Raw genomic sequence first — 17,379 nt, forward strand, 5'->3', positions numbered from 1 at the left:
TTCTTTTTTAAAATACTTAACTTTCTTTATGGAAAACAGAACGGCGATCCTTCGCCCGCATCTCCTGCTGTAGTTAGCACAGCGATGACAAAACCGGCATCCTCCAATTGTTGCATGGCCCCACGAGCTGGACGCCAAAGGGGGCACACAACGATTGGAGTAACCCAGATTCATCATCGCTGTGTCTACAGCAGGAGATGCAGGCGGAGTATTGCTGGTCTGTTTTCCATAAAGAAAGGTAAGTATTTTTTTTTTAAAAAAGCTTCATTGTAAAGTTTAATGAATGAAAGTGCCCCTGTTTTTAAAAATAGTTTTAGATACCGGCACTTATTCATTAAACTTTACAATCACTTAAACTGTATATATTAATGGCAGGAACATTCACTAATCAAACACGAGAAAAGATAGGTCCAGTGCAGTCCAATGAATTTCAGACACAATCTTGCGTTTTAAATGAGGTCTCTCATCAACCAAAATGAATCTGGTTCTTGGATATAGTATAGATAGATAGAATGAATATTGTGTTTGAATGTAGGTTCATTTTTCTTATTATATTGCTTCCCCTTTCAATTAACATGTAGGTTATTTTTTTTTTTTTAAATTAATACTTTCACTTTTAATTAACATTGCCCCAACAGTTAAATGTATGTGGAGCTCAAACGTTATGTTTTTTTTTTATTATTATGAAAAAGCATCAAATAAACATGATAGCATTTAGTTTAAAAATATAAGGTAACATCTGCTAAAGTTTAAATTTAAACTAATAAACCAGTTTCCATTGTGCACTCCCTAGTGATTATAAATGGCTTATAGGTACTTCCTACTCATGATCCATGAGCATTAATAGAAAGATAAATAATTTTATAGTTAAATCATTTGATAAGCTTTTCTAAAGTATAGTGATCGATCATATTACTCGCTGATTTGTTACAACCTATCTTGACCTCTCTGGATCTCCTGATATTATGATATGCATCTGACCCTTTTTAGTTATAGTGATTAAATATGTCTCACCCTCCTATGACATGTTTGATTGGACAAGCCTATATGACTAAAAGCAACATTTGCTGCTTGGCTGGGTGTCCCTAAACATCAATCTTTAATAATACTATAGTAGGACTTGACAGGGGACATGGCCACATGAATGTTCAGACTCCCTGTACATCATTCCAAATTAACCCCTTTGATGTGCATGATGATCCATTGTCATCATGCACATCCACTCCCTAGTTCGAATGATGACTATCCATATCTTGAAGACCCTGAAGAAGGAGAGGGGAAAGAAGACTGCAGTCTCCCTTCTCATAACTACCTCTTCCTTGTAGGCAGTGCGATGTTATCACTGTTACCTGTGCTGATGTCACAAGGGAGCAGGAACTCCTTGTTACTACAGGGAGTTATGAAGGCTAAGCCATAGGCATGGTAAAGGGTTTTGCAAGCATTTATCTCAGCACCGATGTTACTTACAGGGACAAGTGACCCCTCATTTGAAAGAGGTGTGTCTTTTCTTTCAAATTAGGGATTGCACTCCTCTGTAAGATGCAGATCATCTCCCTTAAAGTATCAATAACTTGCTCTTAAAAGTGAAGTTTATCCTGAGGAGGAAAGATGAATGTCTGCCCTTTCATATGAGGGGTCACTTGTTCCTCTAGCATAAAAAGGGGGAGATAGTGGTTCTGTTAGAGACACCCTCCCCTTCATGGAAACAGTACCTATAAGTGCAAGTTGTTGCCAATTTAAGAGTGCTCATCTGCATCTTACAGGCACATGTGACCCCTTATGTGAAATAAAAAATGCATGCCCCTCTAAATTTCAGGTAATCACCATGGTAATGCTGCAAGGACATACCTGTTCCATGTTTATTGAGCAGAAGGGGATACTTTTAGAACCCCTATCCACACAACGTAATAAGAATTCAGAGTTGTATTAAAACAACACAGTAGAACCTCCTCTTTCCAATGCAGGGTTTGATACCACTATCATTAGTTGGCGATTGCAATAAAATTGCAGTCACCTGTCTAATGTATTTACTGTATGGGGCCAGTGGCTCCAAATGAGCCCCTATCCCTTAAAGACGGCATACAACACATAAGCACACAATACCCCTCTGATGGAAGTAAATATTACCTGTTTTCAAAAGAGGGATGTTATGTCCCATTAGATAGCAGGTGATTGCCATAGAAATCACCTATTTTCTAGGTGCCTTTTATCAAGCTTTTGCCAATAAAAGGGGCCCTAGTACCCCACAATAAGCATTACAATGGGACAAGTGACCCCTCTTTTGAAAAAGGCAAGGGCCCTCTTTCAAAGAAAGGGTCACATGCCCAGGTTGCTATTAATGATCACCTGACTATAGGCATATGGAACTACATCAGGGGGGGGGGCTATGCCCTTATCCCCCGCCAATACATAGACAAAATTAAGCCTCCTTATTTGAAAACAGCAATCCTGCTCTTTCAAATAAGCAGTCTTGTGTTTGTCACCCTGCCAGATGATTGTCATAAAAATGACAAATACCATTGGCTCTATTTTTATTTATTTTTTTAAGATGCTTTTATTACCCTTTAACCATAGAAATTTACCATAAGACTCCTCATTTGGAAGAGTAAGATCCCATGATTCAAATAAGGGGTTTCTTACCCATATCGCTATGAAGTGATTGTCATAGTAATAATGATAACCTGGCAGCCTTATTTTGCTGCATTGCTCATATTAGGGCTCTTAGATCTATGTTTCTCTGAATTAAATAAAACTGAATAAAAACTTTTAAGAATCAAAATAAATGTGAGAATTGGGAGAATGTCATAAATGTGATATTTTGTTAAATTATATATAGGATTACTTTTTGCACAAGTATTTTATGGGTTTTCTTTTTGTTTTTTGTTTTTTATATTTTTTGCTACGATGAGTGAGTTGGGACAGGGGTAGGAGCTAGGGATGGGTGAATGTTTCGCAACATTCGAAAAACAGCACAAATTTTAACACATTTGTTCGTTCGAATCGAATTTCGAATGTATACATAACATTCTAACATTCGATTTTCGAATGTTCGGTTTCGAATTTTATGATTACATTCGAAAATATTCTTTTCAAAAAATTCGAATTTAGATTGTAATAGTATTTCTAATGCTTTTTCTTTAAATGTAATAATCGAATTATGCAATATTCTATATAGTAACATTCAAAATGATATATTTGTATCTATTATGTATCAATTTACTAGATTCCCGCCCTACCACATGAACTATTGAACTTCTGAATAGTATTTGTTAAATAGAATGTTAAATTCGAAATTTCGAATGTGGACATTCGATATAATTATAAACATTCGAATTCGAAAGTGACATTCGAAAGCTGTAAATAACATTGGATTATAGAATTTTTAAGAATATTCGTTCTTATCAACATTCGGATTTAGAATTCGAATTTCGGTAATAACATTCGTTCTACATTCGAAATTCGAAAATTTACACATTCGCCCATCCCTAGTAGGAGCATACATAAAATGTCAAAATGAGTAATTGCGAGATTGTTCATAGTGCCAAAAACAATAAATGTTTTTTTTATTTTAAATTATCAATTGTTTTTTAAATATATAAATATAAAATATTAAATTATGGTGTTTTGGGAAGGTGAACAGATGATAAATTTGGGCCAACAAAGTTCGAGTTTGAATTCATTATCAAATAATGACTTCCATGCTGCTATTTACTATGTAAGTCATAGAAAATGACACAAAAAATATTCTTTTATGACTTTCCCATAGTGGCATTTTCCTATATTATGATATTTCTGCAAATTATTGTTATTTTCTTAAAATGCTAGGTCTGCTGAAAAAAAAATTGTGTAGATACCTCACAGAAAACAGAAAAAAGTTAATTTTTTTGTAAAATTGCAATTAAGACCAAACAGCTAAAAACCAGCTCTAGCACTTGGGGTTAAAATGACTCAGCAACTAAGGGGTTAAAGGGACAGTACACTGTAAAATTGTTTTTCCATTAATGTATTTTAAATGACTTGTTATACCAACTGCAGAGTATAAAATATTTGAGAAATTGCATATTCATGCTTATTTGTGTATATGAAGTAGCTGATTTTGTGCTTTGAAACCACAGCCTATTACAATAGGTTGAACTTAAAGGTGATATGAGATCTCATTATGTTCTAAGTTTGTGTAAACAGATTTGCTTCCTTATCTTTTATTTGGCTGGAACAAAGCTCAATACATATAGAGAACAATGAAAAATTATCATTTTATTACTTAACTATCCTGCATCCCACTGAGAGTGTAATATATTCTGCTGGAGTATAGCCTATACTCCAGTATTAATTTGTTCAGTATAGGTGGCGATACCACAGGCTAAATCAGCTATTTCAAATGCTGAAATAGGAGTAAAGAAGCTACTTGTAACCAATTTAATACACTCTAGCAGGTTAAAAGGATCATTGGGAATAATTTAAAGGGGAGAAAAATGTTGGGTGAACTGTCCCTTTAAGTAGCTGATTAGCTAAAATTATATAGCTCATTTCCTGCCCCTTTCTACACCTTTTTTGATGGCAAATGATGGGAACAAATTGATTTGGCACAGCAATACATTTTTCTTCAACCATTTCAACCCATAATGTATTGGTTTGCTTGTACAGCAGAAGAATTGCTGAATTGGCAAAATTAATTTGTATTTGTTCAGAGTACAAATGCACATCTCTAGTAACCAGTAAGCATTAAGAAGAAGTGCATAACTAATATATCTCTATTAGTTTTTATTTCAATTTAAAAATAATTGACCACATATTTTTAGTACAGTAACTTTTTACTTAAAGGGATACTCAGGGCTCCATGTACTAAACTGTCAATTTATTCGACATGGAGATGCAAATAAACTCGCTTTAACTTGCAGCAAGAGAAATGATGTGCTAAAAAAACCTCCATAAAAATGATGCATCTAATCCACTGGATGCAGGGGCGAATGATTGATAACTTTATAATAATCTATTTATTCAGTTGTTGTGTGAGACAGACCAATTTTGCATGACGGAAGATGATCTGGCAACGAATAAGTGATGCTGTTAGTGCCCAGGGTCCAGGCACTCACTCATTAATGTAAGTAAACAGAGTTTTGAACCTTTTATATAGCTAGGCTGGGGTCTTTGTTGTTTCTCCTATTGTTTTGTACAGTGCCCCCCACCTAAAGTACACCAAAACGATGTCTGTTTTGTTAACCGGGCAGCTTCCTCTTATATAGGGATCTTGTATAAAAGAGACCAAAAAGCTGAGAAAACAAAAAGCGAGAACAGGGCGCCCCAATGGTGTGATATCTTCACAGTAGAAATCAATTTGAGTAACTTAAAGAAACATACTCACAATTTAAGCACCACTACAGAAGTGCTACACAGGCAATCTGGACAGTTAGAAGTTGCCCAGCAGACTTGTACTCCACGGCAAGGATTTCCCAGTATTGTGCAGGAAATATGCAGAGACAGGTATGGTATGGGTAGCCCAAAACCAATCAGTGCAGAGGAATCAGCAGCTCAAAAAGTACGGCTCAGAACAATATACAATGATAAAAACAGGTATATTTAATAAAAACCAGTAAAATCAATACAATAAAGAGTCTCACAACGCGTTTCTCAAAATTATTGTGTCATCAGGTGAGATGTCATACAATATTGTTCTAAGTCTTATATACCCTAGAGCTGTATGTCTAATTATCCCTACCAAATACCTTTGATCTCATGTGTTACAGCTGATTGGGCTCAAACCAACCAACATCTATAGAAAACTGATATTGCCAATTTTCATAGGGAAATTATAACAGATGTAATTACATTTACCTCAATATCATATAAAGATCATAAACTGTACACACACAATTCTATTAGTTCTAAAAACGATCTTTTAGTTCAACAAAAAAAGAGTGAATGCCCACTACAAAGATGGCGATAATCTGAGCCTGCCATTGTAATGGCGATTTGTCGGAGCCCCTCCACAGTGTGCATGTGCAAATTAAAGCGCATTGAACGGGACGTGTCTGGCTCGGACTGACAGAAGATGCCATCTGTATAATGTGCATGCGTTTCATGGATCACAGATCCTGAAAGCTAATGAGCTGGGGCATATATACAAATAACATATGGAATAGTCTAAAGATTATATATCCATAGAGAAGTATACTATCAATAGTATACTTTCAATTCATTTAAATAATTAGTATGGATGAAGGATGAGATCAAAAGATCTTTTGAGCTGGGATCCTGATTATTTAAATTAATATATGTTCGAGAGTTATATACATACTGACCTCAAACTCTCTTCTGAATTCAACCCACCCAGTAATTGCCCAACCCTACAATTGTTTCAGACACTGGTACTTAGAGATTTTAATGAGATACCAAAAAATATCTCAGAAAAAAATAATTTGAATGAGAAAAGAGCATTAAAAAGACTAATTGACAACAAAAACATCATCTTAAGGGAAGCTGATAAGGGTGGGGGACCGGAGTGTAGTCCTAAAGGATAGATCTGATTATTTGGCAGAAGCCAATTGGATATTACTAGATAAAAAATTATCAAATTAATAGACAGGGCCTTTTTGGATGGCATAATCAATAAAAAAGAATGTGACTTTCTAATACCTGTTAACCCTTTGAGTGCTAACGACGTCTCTGAGCTGTCCAAATTGTTCCAGTCAGGTGCTGACGATGGCTCAGAGCCGTCGCTAGCACTCACCCACATTGAGGGCAATCTGGGGGCTCCCACTGACGCCCACCCTGGCGATCTGGCCTGTATAGTAACAGGCATCACCGTGGATCCATGCTTGGCATGGTGACATCACAAGCAATAACGTGATGATGTCACTGCACAACTTTATTTAAAGTTGACAATGGACAAGTTTAGGGAGATGGGGGCATGCTGCTTAGAAGCCTGTATCTCAGGCACCTAAGCAGCTACAAACCCCCAAGACCCACCGTTGGAAAGGTAATAATCTAACCTTTCCAAAGGTGTGTCTTGGGGAGCTAGAAAAAAGTTAAAAATAAATATATTTAAAGCAAGTAAAAATAAAAAAGCTCAAAACCAGCTTAGCACCCAGGTGGGAAATGGCTTAGCAGCCAAAGGGTCAAACCTAATACGGCATACTACTACTACCATTTACCAAAGATTCACAAGGATCGTGTAAATCCCCCGGAAAGACCAATTATCTCAGGGATTGATAATCTGATTTGTAATCTGTCCCAATATGTGCCCCAATTTTTGAAGAAAATGGTAGTTATGTTGCCCTCGTACGTTAGAGACTCAATGGATTTGATCAACAAAGTCACTAATATTAAGAATACCAATAGTAATCGAATATGGTTAACATGTGACGTGTCTTCTCTTTATTCAAACATCCAACATACTTGAATGCTATTAGTTTTGTGCTCCAGCACAATTACTTTATATATCAAGAACCATTTTTTTTACAAACTAAAGGTACTGCCATGGGCACCAGATTTGCCCCCGAGTTTTGCCAATCTGTTCATGGGCGCTTTTGAAGACAAATACATCTATTCTTCAAACTATGGTACAAACCTGGTGTTCTATGGCAGACACTTCACTAGCACATTGTTTTGTAGAACATCTTAATAATATGGGTCCTTCTTTTACTGCTAAGATAGAATCTCTCTAGATTGATTATTTAGATTTAGTATTGTATTGGGAGGACAAAGGTAAAATCGCGACAAAGACCTATTTTAAGAAGTTGATAGTAATAGTTATCTTAACTACAAGAGCAACCATTATTCGCCTTGGAAGAGCATCAGAAGAAATTGCTCAGAAAATAGGTTCTTTGAAGAACAGGCTGATATCCTTAAAGGTAGATTTTTAGAAAAGAATTTTCCACTTGAATTAATTAACCAAAGTTATCTGAAGGCTAAGAAACTAAAAAGGGAAGAACTGTTAATTCATTTGACATGTGATCCAGTTTTCCAACAAGTTTTAGACAGTGTGCCTTCTTGCACCCCTACCCTAAAAAAATGATTGGCACCTAGTAAAATTGTTACTAAAATACAGCAGAATATACCCTCCAGGAATAACGATAGATCTGGAGACCCCCAAAATATTGGTCTTAGGAAAAGAGGAATATTCAGATGTGGTAAAAATTGTGTGGAATGTGTGCGCATGTGAATATTGGTACAAATCAATTTGTTTCACATAACACAAAAGTAAAAAAAAAAAAAAAAAAATTGATATTAAATCCCATATCACTTGTGACACACAGTACATAATTTAGCTATTGAACTGTTTTTGTGGGGTACAATATATAAGTCGCACGTCAAGACCCATCCAAAAAAGATGGGGTGAACACCATAGAAATATTGAAAATAATATACTAAAACACAGTTTCCCAGATATACGGCATGCCATCACAATAGTAACCCTTAATCTATCAGCATAATACCGATCCAATTTATCCCCAAATCCTGGGGTTTCAATAGATTTTTACATTTACGCCAAAGAGAAACATTTTGGATTTGGAAGTTACGCACCCTCCTTTTGGGCTTAATAAAAACATTGATATGGTTGTGTTTAATATTATATTATACTATTCCATTTGTATCTATTTTGTATCTCTCTCTATTAATGTTTAGAATATTTATATTTTCTGTGTTTATATTTTTGGTCTTTCATTTAACAGAATATATGATTTCTATGACTGTATATATTACATATCATTGATTATCCCTGACGAATCCCTGTTTTAGGGCCAGATTTTGCTTCGGTCATGTTCATATTTCTGGTTGTATGTATCTGTTTGTGGGACTCTTCCATATTGGAATTATAAAGGAGTGTTAATCTATAAATAGTATACTTGTCTCTGGATATATACTCTTTAGACTATTCCATATGTTATTTGTATATATGCCCCAGCTCGTTAGCTTTAAGGATCTGTGATCCGCATTATACAGATGGCATCTTCTGTCAGTCCGAGCCAGATCCGTTCTGTTCGATGCACTTTAATTTGCGCATGCGCACACTGTGTAGGGGCTCCAACAAATCGTCATTACAATGGCAGGCTCAGATTATCTCTGTCTTTGTAGTGGGCATTTACTCTATTTTTGGTTGAACTAATAGACCGTTTTTAGAACTAATAGAATTGTGTGTGTACAGTTTATGATCTTTAGATGATGTTTTTTTATAGATGTTGGTTGGTTTGAGCGCAATCAGCTGTAACACATGAGATCACAGGTGTTTGGTAGAGATAATTAGACATACAGCTCTAGGGTATATAAGACTCAGAACAATATTGTATTACATCTCACCTGATGAAACAGTAAATCCGAGAAACTCGTTGTGAGACTTTTTATTATATTGATTTTACTGTTTTTTATTAAATATACCTGTTTTTATCATTGTATATTGTTGTGAGCCGTACTTTTTGAGCTGCTGATTCCTCTGCGTATTGGATTGGGCTACACACACCTTACCTGTCTCTGCATTTTTCATGCACCATACTGGGAAATCCTTGCCATAGAGTACAAGTCTGCTGGGCGACTTCTAACTGTCCAGCTTGCCTGTATAGCACTTGTTTAGGAGCTGCTCAAATTGTGAGTACGTTTCTTTAAGTTACTTAAATTGATTTCTACTGTGAAGATATCACACCATTGGGGCGAACCTGTCCTCTCTTTTTGTGTTTCCCCAACCTTAAAGTTGCAGAGGCAAAATCCATGAGGTGCAAGCAAAAAATATAGCAAGTGGTTAATTGATTTATTAGTATAATTGGATTATTGCGAGTTTGGTGTTGAATGAGTCTTTTTTCATTGCAAAAAACGGGTGGTATCGAGGAGTGGCGGACAAGTCTGCTCCCAAGTTTAAACATGTGGGTTTTGGCATAGCTGACTACTTTGTACATACGATTTCTTATCCGGGTGAGCGAGTTTTGATGCAAAAAAAAAAAACACGCACAGCTCATTGACTGCTTTGTACATTGAGCTCTCAACCCAATTTTTTTTTCTTTCACAGTTTTTTCTTTAATGATTCATATAGAGCATGCAAATGTAAAGCAACTTTCAAATTTACTCCTATTGTAATATGTTCTTTGTTCTCTTGCTATCTTTATTTTAAAAGCAGGAATGCAAAGCTTAGGAGCCGGCCAATTTTAGGTTCATAGCGCTTGCTTATTGGTGACTACATTCAGCCAACCAATACACAAGCGTAACCCAGGTTCTAAACCAAAAATGGGTTGGCTCCTAAGCTTTACATTACTGCTTTTTACATAAAGATAGCAAGAGAACTAAGAAAAATTGATAATAGGAGTAAATTGGAAAGTTGCTTAAAATTGCATGCTCATCTGAATCATTAAATAAAACATTTAGATTTAGTGTCCCTTTAACTAGGACACAACTGCATTATTTTTAAATGTGAACTTAATATTATTTTAGATACTTGCACATGTTTGATTTCATCTCTATATAGATGTACAACTAAAGAGAAATGCATAAAAGAATATATCAGTATGCTATTCATATGAATCAAGAATATGCCAATTTCTATATTTAAAATAATTTGTATATTAATATTTATTGTTTCTGTGGCAATTAAGTAGACCATCTGGTCCTGTTTTGTTTCCTGATGATTTGCCTGGTGTAGAAATTATACAGCTAAGGAGTTGTAGTATGTATTGAAAAGTATAAATAACCGTGTGTGGACTATAGCCATCTGGAGACCTATGGGCAAACTGGGAAAAGAAAACATCAAATGCACAGGACAAAAAAAATTATTTCTTGGATTTAGTCATAGCTTTTCTCAGCATGAGTCCTGTTTTTCTAAAAAATTCTAGTGGGCATGTTAAATAATTTATTAAGAATGCATTTTTGGCTTTCTGTTACACATCTGGTCACAAATCAGAAAGTTCTGAAAACAATATTTCACTGTGATCTTGTGTATATATATATATATATATATATATATATATATATATAAAATAGCGGATTAGGGGTTAATAGATTTATTAGGATTATTGCGTTGTTGGTTAATGGCAGATTAGGGGTTAATACATTTATTAGGTTTATTGCGATGTGGGTGAATGGCAGATTAAGGGTAAATCCTTTTTTTAGGTAGCTCACAATGTGGGTGAATGACGGATTAGGGGTTAATATATTTATTAGGTAGTTTGCGATCTTGGGGTTGGCGGATTTAGGGATTAATGGTTTTATTAGGTTTATTGCGTTGGTTAATGGCGGATTAGGGGTTAATATATTTATTAGGTTTATTGCGATGTGGGTGAATGGCAGATTAAGGGTTAATAAGCTGTTTAAATGTTGCCAAAAGTGTAAAGTTTTAGGGGCCAATTTATGTAGCTGCAAATGCAGCTGTTTCCTCGCAAGCCTTTAGGTTCACCAGAAACATAATTTAAGAAGCAGTGGTCTTAAGACCGCTGCTCCTTAACTCGCACGTCATCTCTGAGGCAGCGTACAGCAATCATCCCGATTGGATACAATCAGGATGATTGACAGCCCCTGCTAGCAGGTAGTGGCATTGTACAAGCATTTCACATGAAATGCAATGATAAATGCTGACCGCATATTCGGCCCCTTAGTGTCTATACAACAATGGGAGCTGCCATGTTGTAACTTAGGTTACCTTCTCTTCTGTGGCCAATTAAGGACAGTTTTAAATTGGTCACTAGAGTGGGCAGCCAATGGCTGTGTGTAATATAACAGTGCTCTGCACTTCCATTTCTAGCAAGAACTGAAAAGCTCATCATTTCAGAATGGACTTACAGGAAAAGGGGACAAAATAAATAATGATATTATATTGCAGACTTTATATGTATATATATACACACACACACACACACACATATATATATATATATATACAATTTTAATGTCTCTTTAAATACAAAGATAAATAGAATATGTAAATGTACAATATAAAAAAATATATTTTCTCAAATGGGAATTCTAAAATTGTGGGATGAAAAATATTGAAGCATCTTTTTTTTTAAGGTGTGCTCAGATTGCATTGTAATAAAAGAATGAGTTGGTGAAAGAGCAAGATTGAAAAAGTTTGCAAATTAGTGTGCTTCTTTCCTGTGAAGCAGAATATTCTAACTAGTAACTCATCAGGGTTAGTTGAAACATGGAGTGTTAAGAATCTGATCTAAGATCTAAAACAGTATTGTCAGCTCACATAGGTAAAGGGAAACTTGTTGGAAACATATTCACCTTACACATTTTAATCTTAAACTCAAGTATGACCAGAGTACTGGTAGTTCTTATATTTAATCACTAAATGCAGCTTAGCACCCTTTTTTAATAATGAATTACTAAAAGAGTTCATGCTATCACCAGATTTGTTGGTTCTTTACTCATGTAGGTATAGGGTTGCCACCTCAGCCATGTTGTGTGCAGAGAAGAATAAGAATAGTGCTGATCAGTGTCACTATTTGTATGCTGTCCAGGGTTGAAATTAATGTTCCTACCTGCACACCCTGCAGCATGTATAACTCATACGTGTCCAGGAAACATGGCTGAGGTGGCAACCCTATGTAGGTAGCCTATATTTTTATAAAGTTGCTTGGCATAAGTAATTTTTATAGCAAATTTAAAGGCCATAATCATCAAAAAAATGACATGCTCTAATTTGTTAGAGCATGTAATTTAATAACTAGCAACTCTACAGTAATGTGTGATTAACCCCCGCAATAGGGTTAAATACACAGTAGAAGTACCGCTCAGGACTCGAAGAGCACTGCTGGTCCTGAGCGGAAACCACAGCTGATTCAAGATCCAATCAGTATCACTAGTCACATCACTCAACTGTCTAACTAGAGCTGCTAATTGGATCAGTGGAGGATTCTGCTCGGAACCAGCAGTGCTCTGTGGGTCACGAGTGTTACTTCTGTATGTTTAACCTCTTTGCGGGGGGAGGTTAAACACACATTAGTGCAAGGCCAATTACACGCTCTAACAAATTAGAACGTCATTTTTTGACTATCATGGTCTTTTATGCTAAAAGTAATTTTTTCACTCTTTTTACTAAGAAGATGATATTTCTACACTTTAAGATCTATGGAATGTGTCATACTGAAATATTTAAGCAGAGAACGGTAGCCAAAGACAATTTAACATGCATAACACAATTCTACAATAGATTAAAGGTAATGTAACCCATATTGAACTTCAGTAGATGAAAGCAGTCAGACATTTTATGTGAATCCATCCTCAATATCATTTACATTTACAATTCTGGTTATTATACTTCAATAGTTATTACGAAAGGTACAAAAACAGTCAAATCATAGAATAATTCTGCAACTTATCTTTTTTTTCTTCAGCTGTGAATATAATCGTCATTCCACTTTCTACAATAGCTTTAGACTATTTCATATTCAAATTCAATATTGTTCTGTTCTCCTTCAATGGCTTTTGCACAATTACCTCTGTAACCTTTACACTTCTTCAGACTTGCTATGAATACTTGCCTTGGAAACCATTCTTCCCTGCTTTTATAGAAACTGCTTACTATTTAACCATGGTTTTCCTTTATTCCCAAAGTACCATTGCTGCATTTTTTTCATTTTATTAATAAACCGTTGGAAATGTAAATTTCTTTTTGAACAACCAAACTAAATTTGATGGATTTAACTAAATTACATTTTACATTTGACAATACCATGTAATAGTATGTTATTCATCTTGTAGAGTGCTACCTAGTATAGAGGATTATAAGGCAGGTGATGTATATCCAACCACTTTATGGCCTTATGGGACATGGGAGTCAAATAAAAAATGATTCAGAAAGAAGGTACAATTAAAAAAAAACCCTGTCAATTTACTTCAATGATCAAATTTTACTCTTTATCTTAGTTCCTTTGTTAACTCTTAGGGGTCGAATTACTAAGCTGCGGATGCAGCTGTTTCCGCACGAGCCTTCAGTCATAAGACCGCTGCTCCTTAACTCATCTGCCACCTCTGAGGTGGTCGACTGCAATCATCCCGATCAGATACGATCGGGATGATTAACACCCCCTGCTAGCGGTCGATTGGCTGCGAATGTGCAGGGGGGCGGCATTGCACAAGCATTTCACCAGAAATGCTTGTGCAATGTTAAATGCTGACAGCTTATGCTGTTGGCATTTAGCGATGTTGGGTGGACATCATCCCCTAAGAGCCTTTCCATGAGAGAATACTGAACTAGACTTAGGAAGCTGTCTTGATCACTATAAGGCAGCAGTGTGTGCAACAATTATTGAAACTGCATTATACATTTACGTCTCTATTTTTTTATATTGTAGGAAGACAAGGAAACCTATCTGTCTGATATCAAGGTGAGAAATGCAGCATCAGCTGAAATTTAGAGATATATGAAACCTCATTTTTTCTATTATGATTTAGATAGAACATGTCATTTAGAACAAATTTCCAATTTGCTTCTATTATCTAATTTGCTTTATTCTCTTGACACCCTTTTTATTTAAAGCACACTTAGGTAGTCTCAGGAGCTGGGAGCTAGCTGCTGATTGGAGGCTGCACATATAAGCCTCCTGTCATTGACTAGCTCCCAGAAGTGCATTGCTGGTCCTTCAATAAAGGATATCACAAGAATGAAGCAAAATTGATAACAGAAGTAAAATGGAAAGTTGTTTAATATGTTATGCTTAATCTGAATCATGAAAGAAAAAAATGGGTGTCATGTCCCTTTAAGATTGCGCAAGTAATCACTTGCACAACCAATTGATTCTGCATCTTATCTTGTGATTGCAAATGCACCACAACTGCTCCTGAGCTGCATGCGCAGATTGAAAAATTAACTAACTATTTTAAAACATTCCTTTATGCTGCAGTGTTTATTAGCTTTTAGATTCTGTCAACATAACTCTCAACAGTTCACATAAGCTTTACTGGAGATGAAGGAGACGGTGCCCCTCCCCCAAGTGTGGCAGGAAGGGCAGTGCCACAGGTGTATCATGGTTGGGGTTGGGCTTATCATGAGGATAAGAGAAGCCAGGCAATGCCTGTTTTTCTCTGGAACCCATGACATTTGCCCTAATGGTGGAAGCTAAGGGCGGAATAGCAGCCCATGAAAGATGTGCAGTATCTGGTCTGATGGGAGCTCTGTTATGAGTTTAATGTCCCTTTAACAGCAGAGATGTCTAAATGTTTACAAATAAAACAATCCCATTTAAATAAAGCCAGGAACTTGACAATCATTTATATCCCCAAATAGCAGTTAAATCTAAGGTGCTTCACATGTATAAGCATGTCCTTTCATGAGTAGTGCTGATCAATGCTGTCTGTACAAGGAACGTTAAATAAAATAAATACAAGCTCACTTTACCTGGGGAGTGATGTGGTGGAGAGCACATGAGTACAACCCCCTGGCCTTCTCTCACTGAAACTGCGCTTCTTACTCGACCGCTAAAATTTCCGAGATCTGCAAAGAGAAGACTTACATTAAAATTCTTCTAAAGCTTTATCTGTGTATATATAGTATATATATGCAGGTACTCATTGATTATTGATTGCTATAATATGCTCAGTACAAGTTTTTTACAGTCCTTGATATATTTTGCAGCCCCCTCTTGTAAAAAGTATTAATATTATGATTACAATTATTTCCTTTTATGAGATAGCAGAGGTGGTGGGCCACCCTGTATCTATATATATGACTGACTTAAAATTATGCATAAAAAATACATTACCAGTAGAATCACAGAATAAAACTTAGACCCAAAGAGTACTGAATCATTAAACATGGATCGTAATCCCTGATCTTAAATTTAAAATATTGTCATTTTTTTATTAAATAACAAATTAAGGCTATATCAGTTTATGACAGACAAAGAGAAAGACAGATAGATAAATATATAGATAAATTGCACTTTATAAATATGATCATTTTTATAGAACAAAATATTAAAGGGATCTTTTCATGTAAAAATGATAATGCTAATTTTTTATGGCATATACATTTTGCTTTAGTGTATAATTTGTCAGAGCATGAGAGCTATGTATGTATCCCAGACAAGAGGGTTAAATACTTATGTAAAGTCCCACTCAGTCCCACGTATAATTTATTTCCTAAACAGGAAACAGTCAAAGATGTTTGGGTCATGTGACTGATGCACCTTACTGGCTCTCTTGCTGTGTCCTGATAAGCAACAGGAAGGCTTACATCTTCTGAGAGTGACTTTTACAATGGCCCCTAATTATCAAAGTCTGGCGGACCTAATCCGACATTGTGGATCAGGTCCGCCAGACCTCGCTGAATACGGAGAGCAATACGCTCTCCATATTCAGCATTGAACCAGCAGCTCACAAGAGCTGCTGGTGCAACGCCGCCCCCTGCAGACTCGCGGTCAATCGGCCGCCAGCAGGGGGGTGTCAACCAACCCGATCGTACTCGATCGGGTTGATTTCCGGTGATGTCTGTCCGCCTGCTCAGAGCAGGCGGACAGGTTATGGAGCAGCGGTCTTTGTGACCGCTGCTTCATAACTGCTGTTTCTGGCGAGTCTGAAGACTCGCCAGAAACACGGGCCGTCAAGCTCCTTTCGGAGCTTGACAGATAGGCCCCTATGTATTTAACCCCTTTTACAGATTTGCAATCAATATTCTCTCGTCTGCTCTAAAAGCAACATCTCTCTCACTTGGAGTTTCTATCACAAAGTGCACTGATCACGCTTTATACACTGTGTGTATATATCTACTGTATATATATGTATGTGTATATATATATATATATATATATATATATTCCTTTTCCCTTTCACTGCCAAAGTGCACCCTCTTCTATGTAATGGGTTTCAGACATGTTTTGGCAGCCAATGGGGTAGTTTGCATCATTTCCCAGCGCTACGGAATTTGGCAGCGCTATACAAATAAATGATAATAATAATTTCCCTCCAGTGTCACTCCTGTCTGTGAAAGCAGTTTACTTCTACCTTAGGGTCAGCTTTGTTTTTGACTTGACAGAAAAGATTGATAACAATAGACATTTTACAATGTACACATTTAACTGAAACCGCTTACTGTGTGAAAGCAAAATTTTGCAACAATGTGCTAACGGTAAATCTTTTTTTTAGCAATCTATATTATAAAACTTTACAAGAAAATGGATAGATGAGACAAGAGGGAGAAACTGAACAAAATCCATTTTCCATTTCATACATTTATTGGATTTATAAAATAGACTCCCTTCATGGTGCAGTTGTGGATGAGATATGCACTTTTTTATAGACACTGTTCATTTTCACTTAATGGAACATTTGTACACAATATTTTCTTTTGTGTGTGTAAAAGAGTAGGAATTTCTTTTTTTTTTTTCTCTTGAAAGTTAAGGAGACATTAAAGTGATTGTAAACTTTAACCTTTTTTCTTTACAATTTTAGCAATCATAA

General features: G+C 36.0%; 1 protein-coding gene across 1 annotated transcript in view; it reads right to left on the minus strand.

Annotated features, from left to right (window-relative positions):
• Nucleotides 1-17,379, minus strand: part of CNTN5 (contactin 5) — a 990,860-nt gene that overhangs the window by 784,531 nt on the left and 188,950 nt on the right. Inside the window, exon 4 of the mRNA XM_053705588.1 lies at nucleotides 15,320-15,415. Within this exon, the coding sequence (XP_053561563.1) occupies nucleotides 15,320-15,415 (96 nt within the window). The remainder of the gene's footprint in view (nucleotides 1-15,319; nucleotides 15,416-17,379) is intronic.

The sequence above is a fragment of the Bombina bombina genome, chromosome 3 (genome assembly GCF_027579735.1).
Source record: "Bombina bombina isolate aBomBom1 chromosome 3, aBomBom1.pri, whole genome shotgun sequence".
Lineage (NCBI taxonomy): Eukaryota > Metazoa > Chordata > Amphibia > Anura > Bombinatoridae > Bombina > Bombina bombina.